General features: G+C 35.1%; 1 protein-coding gene across 1 annotated transcript in view; it reads left to right on the top strand.

The window, feature by feature from the left end:
• Positions 1-122: 122 nt before the first annotated feature.
• The window catches only part of LOC133191355 (structural maintenance of chromosomes protein 3-like), a 49,282-nt gene continuing 32,202 nt past the window's right edge, over positions 123-17,202 (top strand). Inside the window, exon 1 of the mRNA XM_061327115.1 lies at positions 123-223. Within this exon, the coding sequence (XP_061183099.1) occupies positions 143-223 (81 nt within the window). The 5' untranslated portion in view covers positions 123-142. The remainder of the gene's footprint in view (positions 224-17,202) is intronic.

The following is a 17,202-nucleotide window of genomic DNA, read 5'->3' as shown; positions in this document are numbered from 1 at the left end:
ACATAATTGCGTGTATTTCATATGTGTTCCGGGCGAGCTAATAAAAAAAAATTACATCGGGTTTGGAATACAATATATACATCGAAGGAAAACAACTTGATTGATTTGTGTGTGAGAGGAACTACCATATGAGTTGATAAAAATGGCTTGGTGCGGTGAAGCTGACTCTTTCGTGAGCCCTGTTGTGAAGTATATTCTTTTCTTCTTCAACTTCCTTTGTTGGGTTTGTATTTTCTTTCGTTTCTCCCCTAATGCACAAAATTAAGACTTGACAAACCTTCTCTCCTACACTACAGTCTGATTAAACAAAAGCATGATGCCTAAGGTTATCAGAGACCTATGTATTAAGTATATAGGTCCCCTGGATTATATACAAAATTATTGGACAGTTCAAATTTAGCAGTTCAAATTTCTGTCCTATGCAGGTCCAGTGCAATCAGCACATTTACCGATGTAGTTATTCAATGATTTCAATTTTTTTTTTTCATATCAAAGTAGTCAGTTTGTAATTGCATAAAGCTGCCTCTTATTCTGAATTGAACAGTTTAACGCAATCATCATGATCATAGATGTTTTAAGCAATGACCTCACTCATTAGCTGACCTTTTTAAAGCTGATTGGTTGAGGGGCGCCATGGAGTCAAATCAAAGAAGCTAGCACAGACACACAAGGCCAAAATAAAAAATACCTTTGTTTAATCCTAAGGCGACCAACCCAATTAAATCCCGCCGACTAAAAAGTTTTGTTTAAGAAGATTATTCCAATATTTTTTTTTAATGTTTGTCAACTTTTATAAAATACAATTTCATGAAAACCCGTTCTTATCAGAAAATCAGAATGTATTTTCAAAGCTGCTGTCAGGAAAAAAAATTATTTACCTACCTACCTACCTACCTACCCAACTTCAGATTTTAGGGTTGGGTTAGGGGAAACAAAGATATTTTTAATGATGGCCCAAAGTACAAGATTTTAATTTGTATACTAGTGTCTCATTATATCGCAGTACTTAATTTTTTTTGCATAAAAAGTGTAATTCCAAATTTTTACTTCAACCTTTCATCAAATGATATTCATAAACCTAACTATGGCCTAACTTTTTAGTGTCAAATTATTTTCCAAGCTTGCATCATTTAATTTTTAGTCTATTTTTAAAACAGGAAGTGTTATTTACCTCCTTAATTGGAGTCTCATTGTATCGCGGCATGGGAAAACATGGAAGCTTGTAGTTTAAATGGACTTCAATTTTTATTTTTAATATGATGTAATTCTACAAGAAAACTAAACAGTAATACAAACTTAAGACTTTCAAAATATGAACTTTATTATTATATTTATAACTTTATTATTGGGTTATAAATTCAATGGTCTGAATGAAATAAAAACGGGAATGGAAATCTGTAAAATTACGTTTCATTTGAATAAAAAATTTTCCAATGGATGTTCCATACTTTTTAATCATCACAATAGTCAACATTCAGACGACAGACAGATAGTCCATCAACAAAAAGGATATGAGCTATATATCCTAATTTTTGGAAAATACTGAGATACAATGGAACCCGCGATATAGTGAAAATTAAGGATATTATTCTATCAAAAGAAACTTCAAGTCTACAGCTCATGACAGTGGTTCAGTGAATATTTTTTTAAGGATATAATAAGAAAATATGAATGGTTAGCCCATTATTTTCACACTGAATTGTCTACATATTTTTCCATTTACCCAATCATGACAGTGAGCACATAGCAGGTGTGACAAGTGGACAGGGGATGCTTTCTCCTCCTTGCACCTGATCCCACCTCTGCTTTAAGAGTTCCATATTTTCTATGCTCACAATTTGTATTGTTTGGTTGGATAATTTGAGCTTAATTACTGTTTGTTATATCTTTACATTTAATTTTGCTAAATCACATGATAGCTATAATTGATTATTTTTAATGAAAAAAGATGTACAAGTACGAGAAATTATACAGGTACAGGGGCAAATAGTTCCAGATTAAAGTAGCATAACCTTTTAATTTTTACTTTCTTTATCAATGACTGCCTCTTTTTTGTTTGGAGCATATTGTGTCCAATGATTCTTGAGAAATGTACATATTAAAAAGATACAGTGAAAAGTAGGGTAGTATGTGAAGTGCAGTTATTAGCCCTGCCTACTACAGTTTAATTAGACAGCATATTATCAAACCTCTACATAATACCCAGTAACTTGTTGTCATGTATATGTTGTGTGCTTTAGGCTAATCAGGTATCAGGAGAACAGCCAATGAATGAAATTGTTAAAATTTTGCATTAGATCCATCAGAATCTGACCATATGTGAAAAAAAAAAACACATTTTGTGCAATTGGTAATTTAGATATGAAAATTGGGTGTGGTCATTTAAAAAATCTTTTCAAGAACCACTGGGCCAGAGGAGATTAAACTTATGTGAAAGCTTCCTGAGAGCATAGAGCCATAGACTCAGGTTTGTTCAAATCATGACCTCACACCACTCCACCCTCAAAAAGATGAAAATTTCCAAAATCCTAAGCAATGCTAAATATACACAAATTTTGTGCAAAGGGGTAAATGGAAATCTTATGGATTTATGACCGACATTTGTTTCAATTAGATAAATTTTGAGTATTTGCTGGGAAAAAAATGCCATGAATGATAGCATAACTACATAGCAATTAACCATTTATATCAATCCAATACAGGTAAAACCAGTTTTATTTTTAGTGTGAAATACATTGCAATAAACTCAGCTGAAAATGCAAGTAAAACAAGTTTATCTTATTCATTTTGTAGTGTGCATTAATTAATCTAGTAAGACACTCTTACTTAAGGCAAAGGTGTGAATACAGCAAAAGGATTGTGAAACAAACTACATGTAATTGCTGCAAAAAAAAAGATTTCTTTTTTTGTAGTGAAAAAATAGAATCAATTTTTTTTGGCCAGGGTTATGTTAGACTATTGACATCTTCAAATCCTCTTCAGGGCTTGAAACAACTTACCCGAAAAATCTAGGCATCAAAGTTAACATCCAAATACATGTAATTGTAAATCTACCATTTAGTTGTGAACTTGATAGAAAGGGATTTTGTGTACGCATGAGGGGTTGGAGTGTATGGGAGGAATTTTAATTTTGTGTCTGTGTGGGAGGGGGTGGATGGAAAGGAATTTTGTGTGTGTTGGGGGGGGGGGGTGTGCAGATCTTGGGAAGTACATATTAAACATTATAAATGGACTGACAAATCAGTTTAGGACATACCAATGTACAGTGTAGTTTAAGCTTTATTTTCTGTAGTCAAAGAGTCGTGATGATTGAAGGACCTGTGTTTGACACTTACAATGCCTATATATGATGCTGTATAACTCTTCCAAAATAAATTTTGAGGATATATCAGTATAAAATACATGTTTCTTTATATTTTATGCATATTTTTCTTTGAATAAGAATGATTTTCATCATTTGATATTTATTCAAATTTCCTGGTAATGTATGCAGATTCTTTGTCCAAGAACATCAGATGGTACTATGATTTTATTTTTAGAATATACATGTATCTTTAAAAAATTACTGATAGGTAAGGTATGTTGTATATGTCCTCAATATACATGTATACTAACAACATTTATGTAAATACTACTGTTAACAGGGAATTATTTAATCTTAGACTAATTATAAATCCTGGATTTTCAGAAAATTTTGAAATCAGGTGTAGTGCCCGAAAACTAACTTAGTTTTGCTTGAAATATCAGTTTTCACAGTAGTAGATACTGTCTAAATGGGTAAGTATGTATATAAGAAGCTAATATAATTGAATTATTGTTTATTTTTATTCATTCATGTTTTTATTGTCTTCCAATTTCATATTTTTATTGTTTATTTTCAGTCATAATTATTATTTCTAGGGTAAATGTCTTTTATACAATGTATCTGGTGTTCTAGTGTTGTATCTGTAGAAAATAATGACGCATGCGCAGATGGGGGTTAGTCGATGCCTGGCATCAAAAATCGACTAACCCCCATATACGCATGCGTCATTATTTTCTCGCTAAATTCTGCAGTTTTCTGCAATCAAACGGCGATATTAAAATAATCCATCGAATGTCCGTCATTAAATTATCCTACGACTCCACTGTTATCGCAAAACGTTCCTTCCGAGTTGTAGATATCCATTAAACATTGCCAACAACGCACGGCTTCATAGTCCCCATGAATGAAGACCCGACTAAAGAAATAACTCGCAGCAAACGAAAATACATACCGATGCGTATTCAGCACGACAACTGCAAACACCTACATATGTTTTCACAACCGTAACAACTTTTAAATCCAACGAAACGCCCAGAAAAACGCAGCGATGTAAACACTACCAAATTTACAGCAGCTTCCTAATGCAGACAACCACTACTCGACGTCACAGTCGTAAAATACGACGTCACAGGTACACTCTTTTCCCGAACTTTTCTAAAGCAAAATGGCGATTAAGCATTGTACGTAATATAAGGCATACTGTCTTTGTTGTTCAGCACACGTACTTTTAATTGTTTGCAAAAAGTTCTCCTTTAACCAGGTAATTAAATATCACAAGAGGAAAGGGAACTGGAATGTCTTTAGTACAGAAATCGGTCTTTGAAAATTGAAGATCCATGATCCGCCCACTTGTTTCACCTCCAGCTAAGAGGTGCATATTTAGTGTGCAAATCGAGAGTTTTCAAGCCATTGTGACGTCACCCTCAATAATTTGTAACAGATCAGTGAAATCTTACAAATGAATCAATAAAAAGAGTAATAAAGAGATAAACTGTGGAAATCATTTAGTTTTCAAGTCTTGTGTATTGTAAACAAATTATTACTGATTAATCAGGTGTAAGGCACAACGATTCTCCACAAGGCAGCATTGATATAGTAGTACTTGATGTACATGTAAATATACTGTAGATAATCCGTTTATTTGAGATACCCCACCAGCCCCCGAAATGAATTTGTATTGAAACCTTTTATCGATTGATTTGTGTATGATCAAGAACTAACGAGAAGTGGATTGACTGGAACGGGGGGGGGGGTGATTGGAACGGGGGGGAGGGGGTCGACTTCTTATCGTTTATACAGGTGCCTTAGCAAATAGCAAATGGATTTCAGTTTAAATAAATATTTACCGTTGGTTCAGCCGAGATATATGGATATAAAACCGCTTTTTATAATTTTTAACTAGTCTTTATAGATTATAAGTTCGACTAAAATCTTAGCTATATTGTCACTTGCCGAAAAATCGAAGTATATGGAATGAGTAAGATATATGTTACTGTCGACGTATTTTAAATACTTGTATGATATCCCCCGAATATACTATTAGTCGCTCCATTCTTTCCCTATAATTTCTAGTAGATCTGTCATTAACGGGGGAAAATTCTTCAAATATACAGATTCGGTGTAATACATGTAGCACATTTCCATCAAAACTCTTGTGCTACAATTATCTTTTTCATTATGAATAGCAATATAGAGATATAACATGCTCATCAGTTTTACTCGAGCTATTATCCCTGCCAGGCCACCTGTGAAGGAAATGTCAATCAGAATCGCCGAGGAAAAGAAGGGCGGGGGTGGGGGTGGGGGGTTACCAAACACTACTCAAGGAAGTGCTGCGCTTTTATTTCCGTTAAATGACTCAGGACTTAGATGACGTCCATTGCTCAATTTCTATCGTCTAAGAGAGCAGTTCTTCTACATTAAAAAATAACATTAAAAACATTTTGAAGTTTAAATCTTTGTTTACGATTTTTGTTTCAGAAAAGCTTATATATATATTTTATCAAGTGAAAACTCGATCACTAAAAGATACTTTCATAAATTTATTAGTATGTCAAATGGTATGTCTAGGTGCTGGCCGCGAGTGTTTTATTTTGTTCTTCGCAAGTTAGATTCCTTCAAAAATCGTTTTAATATTTATCAAAAACACCATGAGAATATTTTGTCGACCCATACTGAATAACCCATTCAACAAAAATAAAAAAAAAAGGGGGAAGGGGGGGGGGGGTTAGAGTACTTGTATTTCCAGAAGTTGCATGTTAAGTTATTTATCATTATTCTAATAACTGTCATCCTCATCGGAAAGTCTAAAACGAATTAAATAAAAGTAATTACATAACATGTCTTTGCATCCTGAATTTTGTAAAGACAAAAAATTAAGAGATTACACACACATTTCGTCCTCCTTTGAGTCTTTGACTCGCGCATCAAGCCTTGGCTTTCGGTTAAATGCAATATAGTGATACTGTGTTTTGTATATTTTTATATGATACCATTTTAATTTACTGAGTATGTAAAATTAGAGGTGAAAATCATGTTACAGAAATCTATGATAACGTATTATGTATGCATCTCAATACATGTACCTGCAATTCCATCTGTATTTTTAAAAGAAATGAAGTGTCTGATGAGACTGCAGCTTTACTGTTTTGTACTTAAGGGCATTAGCAAGGTTCCTGGCTATTGTATAGAAGTCTCTTCAGCAGATTTAATGGTACTAAATTGCCCCCCCCCCCCCCCGAAATAAGTTTTGCAAGTTTTGGTATTTTTCTTTTATTTCTTTTCTTTTTTCAGGGAAGGGGGCATGCTTGTCAAAATTTTTCAGACGTCATCAACTATCCCCCCCCCCCCATTTCTTGAAAAACGATGCTTCATGCTTGGTCTATTCCTCATGATGCCAGTAAATCAATTGTGAATTCTTTTGAATGAATTTGTTTTCTTTGTGCAATCCAGATAAAAAGTTTTGAAGTCATGGATTTTGTGGCCACAAACATGAATTAATGCTTTACCCTTTGTTTGTAAGAATAAGCATATAGTTACTCGGACGATCGTCCCTCTCCCCCTTTTTTTAAACACATGATCAATCCACTCTGTAAAGTATGCTTGATAATATTTTCACACAAAACGTCATATATCTAATGTACTTTCATTTCATATTTAAGTGATTATGCTAAATGCCCTTCATTTTCAAGCCCCACAAATACACAAATAAAGCAGCTGAGGATTTTTTTTCTTTTTAAAGTAAAGATAATATTTGAATATCCTGTGAACTCCAGTTTAATGAATTACAAACACAAATATTAGCATTTGTTTATTATTTTAACTAGTGATTAGATACATGTACTTCATTTTGAGTTGGTCGTTAGGGTGGCGCAGTGGTTAGAACGTCTGCTCTAGAGTTGCGGAGTATGTAGTTGATCCTTACGTCGCGGGTTCGAATCCACTACGGGACGTGGAGACCAGTCCTTCGAATAAGATTATATAAACCGAGGTCCCATGTCGCAGTAGGTGCTGGCACGAAAAAGATCTTTTACTGCTCAATGGCCCTGAGTGCCTAGTATAGATCAAAATTTGCAGCTCTCCACCGGCAAGTGGTGGCGTCTCCATACGAGTGAAAAATTCTTGAGAGGGACGTGAAACAACATACAAACAAACATACAGACAGACATTTTGAGTTATGTATCCAAACTATTTAGATTTGAATGCATGCTTGTTAAATGAGATTGAATGTGCCAACAATCCTAACTATGAAACTCAGAAGAATTTGCTAGAGGAATATCCCCCCCCCCCCCGACGAACTTACATGTAGGTGGTGGCATAATGCTTTTGTACCGTCTGTCCTTCTATCTGTCTCTGTCTGCAAAAACTTCAATTGAAATTTGAACTGCTTAGATAAGCTCTCCATTTTTCACATATTGATGCCGTTTTAAGTGCTGTTGCCTTACCTCTCCTGGATTAGCCCAATGTTTGTGTTTACATTAAAGTACTGAATGTATGCATTTATTTATTAAAATAATTTGAATCGTACTTTGCGTTCTCACCATCGGTAACGTTTGAGGAAAATACATGTATAGCGAAAATACAACACCATCAAAGTGCAAATGTGTTCATTTTAGGCATTACCGTGAATTTTAGAATATCTTTTTCTTTGTTTATTATGAAAAAAAAACCCACTTAGTCTTCCTTTTGTCGATCCATTATCGCTCTTAAAATAGTAAGAACTATATAGATGGGTAGATTTTTGAAAGATGAATGGACGCTAAACAGAAAAAAAAATTAATTAAAATGTTCTTGCTGCCATTTTGCCAATTACAGTTGGAGAAGGAAACAAAGAAAGAAATCGGCAGCAATCTTTCAACGTGTGATCATCATACTACCCTGGATCTATGTTAGGTGATGATACCAATATTAATGATTACTACTGAAATGTGATGTATTAAAAATAAATTATCGTGGTGTAACAACAAATTTTACTACATATTTTCTCTATTATTTTTTGTGATCGGTTCGCTAGTAACTACGTTACTCTTTTTTTTCTGGAATACGCATGCTCGACCTCACGGTAGGGCATCCTGGGAATACAACTGTAGATAAACTGTACCATGACAATTTCGTTTCATTATCTGTAAAAGATTCGTGCTTTGTTGTTTAACCTGTACATACATGTAAATGTACGAAAGGTAACAGTTACTTAGGTCTTATAATGCAAAGACTGAAGATATCAGTTAATTCTAAAATTATGATAAATATATAGCTTTTCTTAACTACTTTACGACACGCTCGGATAACAACCTCGGATATGCATGCTTGCCAAGCTTGCCGGAAAGACCCGAGAAGATGCGATTGCTACAAAATAGTACCACACTGCATGGAATATTTTAAACTAGGTGCTCATTGGTTCTACTGATCTCTTATTTTTCACCTTAAAATTTAAAATACAGTAAACTATAGAATGCATATAAAATGACTAATGAGTAATGCCATTGCCGATGTGAAGCCCATTCTAGATTCACCTTTCTGAATTGCCCCCCCCCCCCAGTTCATCACTATGCCTTTTTTATTTACAATTAATGGATTCAGCAACCTAAACCAATGGTTCAGATATCTACTTGTGTGTTTTATGATGACCACAGCGCTAGGTCAACTTTCTTTTTAAAGGATTTGCTTGTAGCTGTTACGGCAAATATAAACAATAACGCTTACATTATACGACGAACTACTTTATTTGATATTATGCACTGACAGCTTAATTATAAATCTATCATCAGCATTTACTGAGATTTTTTTTTGGTAATTACTTTGAGATGCAATATTTATCATGTCTATGCAGTAAAAAAAGCTAAAGTCTCCAAACTCAAAACACCTATTTCGAAGGGGGGGGGGGGGGTTGTACATTAGTATATTTCTTTTTCAACTGCAGGAGTTTGCGAGTGCTCGATCTAAATGCTGCAACAAAACGGGGGAGACTACAGGATGCATTTAAATAAAGATTTACAACAGTGAAAAACTATACTTAGAACCCCCCCACCCCCAGGTATCCTACGGGGCTGTATTGTCAATAAAAAGAAATCTCTCTTTTTATGCATCAGCTGAAACGAGATATTTAAAAATAGCATATAAAGACAAAAGGTTTACATCATCGATAATATTTAATCTACATTAGTATCAACAAAATTAAGGAATTGTAAACCTCCATGTTAAGTGTTAACTGTTGTTCGAAGAAAAAATAATACTGTGCATATTATGAAAGCATCACTCCAGTCTAACAATTTTCACAGCAAAAAAAGAACAATTATATGATTTTGCTTACATAATGTTACCTTCACTATCATTATTTATTTTATTTTTTCCAAAATATTTTATCAAAATGTGACGTGATCTGTTTCCTATATACAATATTGCCACGCGATTGCGAGTTCGAAAATCCAGCACTGCATTACTAACTAGTACTACAAGTCGAGCCTGTGAACATCGACCAGGAAAATCATCAATGCAGGGACGCTATATAGAGAGACAGGATTTACGTTTAGAAGGATTAATTTATGTGAAATATAAACAAATTAATATTTCTTACATGATGGTGTGCTTTGAAACGTGTGATTATTTTCTGAGGTTAGGAGAATGAGGGGGCTACTCCAACAAAAAAAAAAAAATCTCCAATTTTTTGGAGTAGCCAAGAATCAGCGAACAGTCTATTTGGGAGCGGGTGTTAGGACATGTAAATGACTCATTCGATCACATTTTACCAGGTGTCCTAAGTGTCTTGAGTTTTTTTTTTAAACGGGGGGGGGGGTCATTCTGGTTTACTTTGCTATTTAAATTTTATGTAGCAGAAAATATCCGAGGGTGGAGTTGGACACTCCAGATATCCCTCTAAATCTGCGCAATAATAGTTTGTCCGAAAAGAGTCCTTGTATGGACAATTTCATTCGAAGGCTTACAGCCCCTTTCCATTCCCATGTTGTTGAAATATGATATATAATAGTATGTTCATTCACCAATCAAGGGCCCTCAGAGGGCAAATACAATTATTACAATAATATCACATTTAATTAAATAATATTAAAATATCGTAATATGGTAGAATATTAACCATGTTATATTTAACATGTAGGTGTAAATGGAAGATTACAATACCACAAATAAGATACTCGTGAAAATGCAAGATTTGTAACATATCCACAATTGTCTGAAACTGGGACAAAAATATTGAGAAGGTAGACGCTAAAGAAAATGATAATAATAATAGATTAGCAGCATACTATTATATAGTGATCGAGCTGTGCAATTTATTATCCATAAGCTAAGGCAGCATCCGACATCGATTCCAATGCAAATTACGTCACTTCCGTTTCGCACAGAATTATCTCACTCACCCACAAACAAACACGCAACTCCGTTGCGAGGGGATAAAAAATACACAGAAAAGTCGAACAAGTGTAGAAATCTATCATAAAGATGCACTTTTCTACATGGGAAGAAATTCTGTGGATTTTCTCTGGTGTAGCTGCATGTAGACTGAATTCAATCAAAGCGCAGTTAACGCTGGCTTACGCTTATCTTTATATTATCCGAGACAAATGATGTCAACAGTGTTGAGGGAAGGATCCAAAATTTTTACAGATATAAGATTAAAGCTTTAAATTTTATTTTTAAAGAATAATATGACGCCTTTAATTTTTTTTTTCGGGAGGGGGGTGGGGGGTGGCATAATTTCAATATTTTATGTGCTCAATAATAATAATAATACATTTAAAATGAAACATATTATTATAGAAAATAAAAGAGTAAACAATAAACAAAGTTAAATAAAAAGGAAATTAAAATAAATGTTGGAATTTGTATGTAACCCTTAATTTGATTTTAAAAAGTATAAGTATGCCACAGGTTACTAATTTACCCCATTTCATTGACCACGCAAAGCGCAGGTTTTTTCCCCCGTAAATATGTCTTAGGATTCGTACGGAGTGGGATGGACTGATTTTAGGGCATAGATAGGAAGGAGAGTGTCTGGGGAAAAGAATTGAAATTTCAAATATTGAGAAATGTTGCCTTTGAACGTATGAAGGGTGTAAATAGGCCATGTTTACCTTCTTCTCAATGGGTAATTGAAATATGCAGGGTATTGGGGTAACTCACAGTGTCTTAGAAAGACTTGCACACTGGATTCTCCCTAGATTCAGAAATATTTTAAGGCTATAATAAAAAATAAAAAAAAAAAAAACACTAAATTCCAAGGTGCATCAGACATGCCACTGAAGAAAATATTTAATTTTTTTTCTTAGATCCACCTCTCCTAGATTCTGCCATAAATGCATTTGGGGGGGGGGTGCTCTTTCTTTTGGAAATACTTCAGAATGCTCTATATATTTTTGCTTTATATATTTTTGAGGTCTATTTGATGCTTTGCATCAATTTAACTTGTTCAATATTTTTTTTTTTTGAGCCAATACAAATATATATATATTTTGATGATGAAATTAATAAAAAATAAAAATATTTGAACTGAGTACTCGATCCGTTTTTCGCCAAGGGGGGGGGGGATTCTGTCTAAAAAAAATACGTTTGTAAAGTATACAAGAAAAAAAAGACACGGGGTGGATTAATCTGACTGGTGTATTCAAATACTTTTATTATTATATTTATGACGCAGTATTTTTCTCTGTTCCCCGTCATTGCAAGTTTAAGAGTAATGTCACAAAGGCTTGAGAATTTGTTTATGGTACAGAAGAATTCAAACTAATGTTTTCCACAGTTTAACTCTTTATTACTTTTTTTTATTGATTCATTTATAAGATTTCACTGATCTGTTACAAATTATTGAGGGTGACGTCACAATGGCTTGAAAACTCTCGATTTGCACACTAAATATGCACCTCTTAGCTGGAGGTGAAACAAGTGGGCGGATCATGGATCTTCAATTTTCAAAGACCGATTTCTGTACTAAAGACATTCAGGTTTCCTTTCCGCTTGTGATATTTAATTACCTGGTTAAAGGAGAACTTTTTGCAAACAATTAAAAGTACGTGTGCTGAACAACAAAGACAGTATGCCTTATATTACGTACAATGCTTAATCGCCATTTTGCTTTAGAAAAGTTCGGGAAAAGAGTGTACATGTGACGTCGTATTTTACGACTGTGACGTCGAGTAGTGGTTGTCTGCATTAGGAAGCTGCTGTAAGTTTGGTAGTGTTTACATCGCTGCGTTTTTCTGGGCGTTTCGTTGGATTTAAAAGTTGTTACGGTTGTGAAAACATATGTAGGTGTTTGCAGTTGTCGTGCTGAATACGCATCGGTATGTATTTTCGTTTGCTGCGAGTTATTTCTTTAGTCGGGTCTTCATTCATGGGGACTATGAAGCCGTGCGTTGTTGGCAATGTTTAATGGATATCTACAACTCGGAAGGAACGTTTTGCGATAACAGTGGAGTCGTAGGATAATTTAATGACGGACATTCGATGGATTATTTTAATATCGCCGTTTGATTGCAGAAAACTGCAGAATTTAGCGAGAAAATAATGACGCATGCGTATATAGGGGTTAGTCGATTTTTGATGCCAGGCATCGACTAACCCCCATCTGCGCATGCGTCATTATTTTCTACAGATACAACACTAGAACACCAGATACACTGTATAAAAGACATTTACCCTAGAAATAATAATTATGACTGAAAATAAACAATAAAAATATGAAATTGGAAGACAATAAAAACATGAATGAATAAAAATAAACAATAATTCAATTATATTAGCTTCTTATATACACACTTACCCATTTAGACAGTATCTACTACAGTGAAAACTGATAATTTCAAGCAAAACTAAGTTAGTTTTCGGGCACTACACCTGATTTCAAAATTTTCTGAAAATCCAGGATTTATAATTAGTCTAAGATTAAATAATTCCCTGTTAGTTACATGTATGGAGAGATGGTATGTTAAATAAAGTCACTTTACCGGTATGCTCACTTTTAGTTTCCCATGGAATGGAATAAGGTCCTTTGTTTTAAACTTTATTCTCCTTAATTCAAGAGTGGTATATATATGCAGTTAAATTTGTTAAAATAGGTGCAGTGATCACAGGCACTTATTTCGTATACGGGGCACCCCTACTTATTTTTACCACAAGGTACCTAACTCACTTTCAGGCACCCCTGCTTCAAGCTCGTATTTTGTTCATATATCAATCATTAACCTACTTTAAAATTATATCGTTTACTTCAAGAGACTTTTTTCTTGTCAATTAAATCGTCTCAGACGTCTCTGGTCAAGATGGGAAGTTGTATCCCATCTAAAGTCTTAAATTGTATTTCGAGGAATAAATAAGTGGTTTACAATAAAAAGGCTCGACCAGAGACGTCTGAAATGATTTAATTGACAAGAAAAAAGTATCTTGAAGCGAATGATGTCATTTTAAAGTAGGTTAATGATTGATATATTAACAAAATACGAGCTTGAAGAGTTAGATACCTTGTGGTAAAAATAAGTAGGGGTACCCCGTATACGAAACAAGTGCCTGTGGCAGTGATTCTAGAAATTATGCTAAAGTTGTGAAAAAATGGATTGAGTAATGAATATGATTCACTAGAGTAACATATGCAACTGAAAAGATGTACTGACTGGAGATAGATTTCTAAACAAATAATAATCAAAGACTCTTACTGACAACATTTTTAAACATCTGTAAAAGCATTTGTTCTATCGTCATTTTTAGCTCACCTGAGCCGAAGGCTCAAGTGAGCTTTTCTGATCACATTTTGTCTGTAGTCCGTCTGTCCGTCTGTCTGTCTGTCTGTCTGTCCGTCCGTCCGTCTGTAAACTTTTCACATTTTCAACTTCTTCTCAAGAATCACTGGGCCAATTTCAACCAAACTTGCCACAAAGTATCCTTGGGTGAAGGGGATTCAAGTTTGTTCAAATGAAGGGCCACGCCCTCTTTCAAGGGGAGATAATGAAGAATTAGTGAAAAATTAGTAGCATCTTTTAAAAATCTTCTTCTCAAGAACCACAAAGCCAGGGAAGATGAAACTCATGTGGAAGCATCCTCAGGTAGTGTAGATTCAAGTTTGTTCAAATCATGACCCCCCGGGGGTAGGGCGGGGCCACAATGGAGGATCAAAGTTTTACATAGAAATATATAGGAAAAATCTTTAAATATCTTCTTCTCAGGAACAGCAAAGCCCTGATTGATCATATTTATGTGGAAGTATCCTCAGGTAGTGTAGATTCAAGTTTTTTCAAATCATGACCCCCGGGGGTAGGGCAGGGCCACAATGGAGGATCAAAGTTTTACATAGAAATATATAGGAAAAATCTTTAAAAATCTTCTTCTCAATAACAGCAAAGCCATGATGAGTCATATTTATATGGAAGTATCCTCAGGTAGTGTAGATTCAAGTTTTTTCAAATCATGACCCCCCGGGGGTAGGGCGGGGCCACAATGGAGGATCAAAGTTTTACATAGAAATATATAGGAAAAACCTTTAAAAATCTTCTTCTCAATAACAGCAAAGCCCTAATTGGTCATATTTATATTGCAGCATCCTCAGGTAGTGTAGATTCAAATTTGTCCAAATCATGACCCCCGGGGGTAGGGCAGGGCCACAATGGAGGATCAAAGTTTTACATAGAAATATATAGGAAAAATCTTCTTCTCAATAACAGCAAAGCCCTAATTGGTCATATTTATATGAAAGCATCCTCAGGTAGTGTAGATTCAAGTTTGTTCAAATCATGACCCCCCGGGGGTAGGGCGGGGCCACAATGGAGGATCAAAGTTTTACATAGAAATATATAGGAAAAATCTTTAAATATCTTCTTCTCAGGAACAGCAAAGCCCTGATTGATCATATTTATATGGAAGTATCCTCAGGTAGTGTAGATTCAAGTTTGTTCAAATCATGACCCCCAGGGGTAGGGTGGGGCCACAATGGAGGATAAAAGTCTGAAATAGAAATATATAGGAAGATATGTTCTGATGAAGAACTGGAAAGCCATGATTAGTCAATTGATATGGAAGCATCCTCAGGTAGTGTAGATTCAAGTTTGTTAAAATGATGACCCCAGGGGATAGGGATGGGCCATAATGGGGGATCGAAAATTTTACATAGGAACATATAGGAAAATATCTTCTTCTCAAGAACTGAAAATCATGTTTAGTCATTTTGATATGGAAGCATCCTCAGGTAGTGTAAATTCAATTTTGTTCAAATGATGACCCCCGAGGGTAGGGTGGGGCCCAATAAGGGGATCAAAAGTTTTACATAGGAACATATAGAAAAAAATTTCTTCTCAAGAACAGAAAAGCTATGTTTAGTCATATTAATATGGAAGCATCCTCAGGTAGTGTAGATTCAAGTTTGTTCAAATGATGACCCCTGGGGTAGGGAGGAGCCACAATGGGGGATCAAATTTTTACAGAGAAATATATGGGAATTTTTTTTTAAAATCTTCTCATGTACAACAAAGCCATTTGCTAAAACAAATTATATATTGACATGGAAGCATCATCAGGTAGTTCAAGCCCCCCCCCCCTCCCCCCGGAATCTTTTCAATACTGAACTGATTTGAGCTTTTGCCTTGCCAATGTGCTCAGGTGAGCGATGTGGCCCATGGGCCTCTTGTTTTATTTCATATACCGGTACATGTGTGTGCATATATATAACTATTACTGTGTGCCAGTACTCTTTCGCCTACGTAGACATTGAAAGAATATGATAACTGTATTATATAAACCTTAACTAATCTATATTTTTCATTTAACATACACTGTATATATCTAAGACATATATACAGATTAAGCTGTCTAGATTCAAGATTGTATTAATTTTTATTAGCTCACCTGAGCTGAAAGCTCAAGTGAGCTTTTCTGATCACCCGTTGTCCGTCGTCCGTCTGTCCGTCCATCTGTCCGTCCATCCGTCCGTCTGTCCATCCGTCTGTAAACTTTTCACATTTTCAACTTCTTCTCAAGAACCACTGGGCCAATTTTAACCAAACTTAGTACAAAGTATTCCTGGGTGAAGGGGAGTTTAAATTGTTAAAATAAAGGGCCAAGTCCCCTTACAAGGGGAGATAATCAAGAAAAGACAAAAATAGGGTGGGGTCATTAAAAAATCTTCTTCTCAAGAACCACTGGGCCAGAAAAGCTGAAACTTATGTGGAAGCATCCTGGGGTAGTGTAGATTCTAAATTGTTAAAATCATGACCCCAGGGGGTAGGGTGGGGCCACAATAGGGAATCCAAGTTTTACACTGCAATATATAGGAAAAAATCTTTAAAATTCTTCTTCTCAAGAACCACTGGGCCAGAAAAGCTGAAACTTATGTGGAAGCATCCTGGGATAGTGTAGATTCTAAATTGTTAAAATCATGACCCCCCAGGGGTAGGGCGGGGCCACAATAGGGAATCCAAGTTTTACATTGAAATATATAGGAAAAATCTTTAAAAATCTTCTTCTCAAGAACCACTGGGCCAGAAAAGTTGAAACTTATGTGGAAGCATCCTTGGGTAGTGTAGATTCTAAATTGTTAAAATCATGACCCCCAGGGGTAGGGCGGGGCCACAATAGGGAATCCAAGTTTTACATTGAAATATATAGGAAAAATCTTTAAAAATCTTCTTCTCAAGAACCACTGGGCCAGAAAAGCTGAAACTTATGTGGAAGCATCCTTTGGTAGTGTAGATTCTAAATTGTTAAAATCATGACCCCCGAGGGTTACAATAGGGAATCCAAGTTTTACATTGAAATATATAGGAAAAATCTTTAAAAATCTTCTTCTCAAGAACCACTGGGCCAGAAAAGCTGAAACATATGTGGAAGCATCCTTTGGTAGTGTAGATTCTAAATTGTTCAAACAGGACCCGGGGGTAGGGAGGGGCCACAATAGGTATTAC

Source organism: Saccostrea echinata, unplaced genomic scaffold, assembly GCF_033153115.1.
Source record: "Saccostrea echinata isolate AGI-Se365-2 ecotype Australia unplaced genomic scaffold, CSIRO_AGI_Sech_v1 ptg000001l, whole genome shotgun sequence".
Lineage (NCBI taxonomy): Eukaryota > Metazoa > Mollusca > Bivalvia > Ostreida > Ostreidae > Saccostrea > Saccostrea echinata.
Note: the sequence above shows the minus strand (reverse complement) of the source record. Positions and strands in the feature narration are given on the sequence as shown.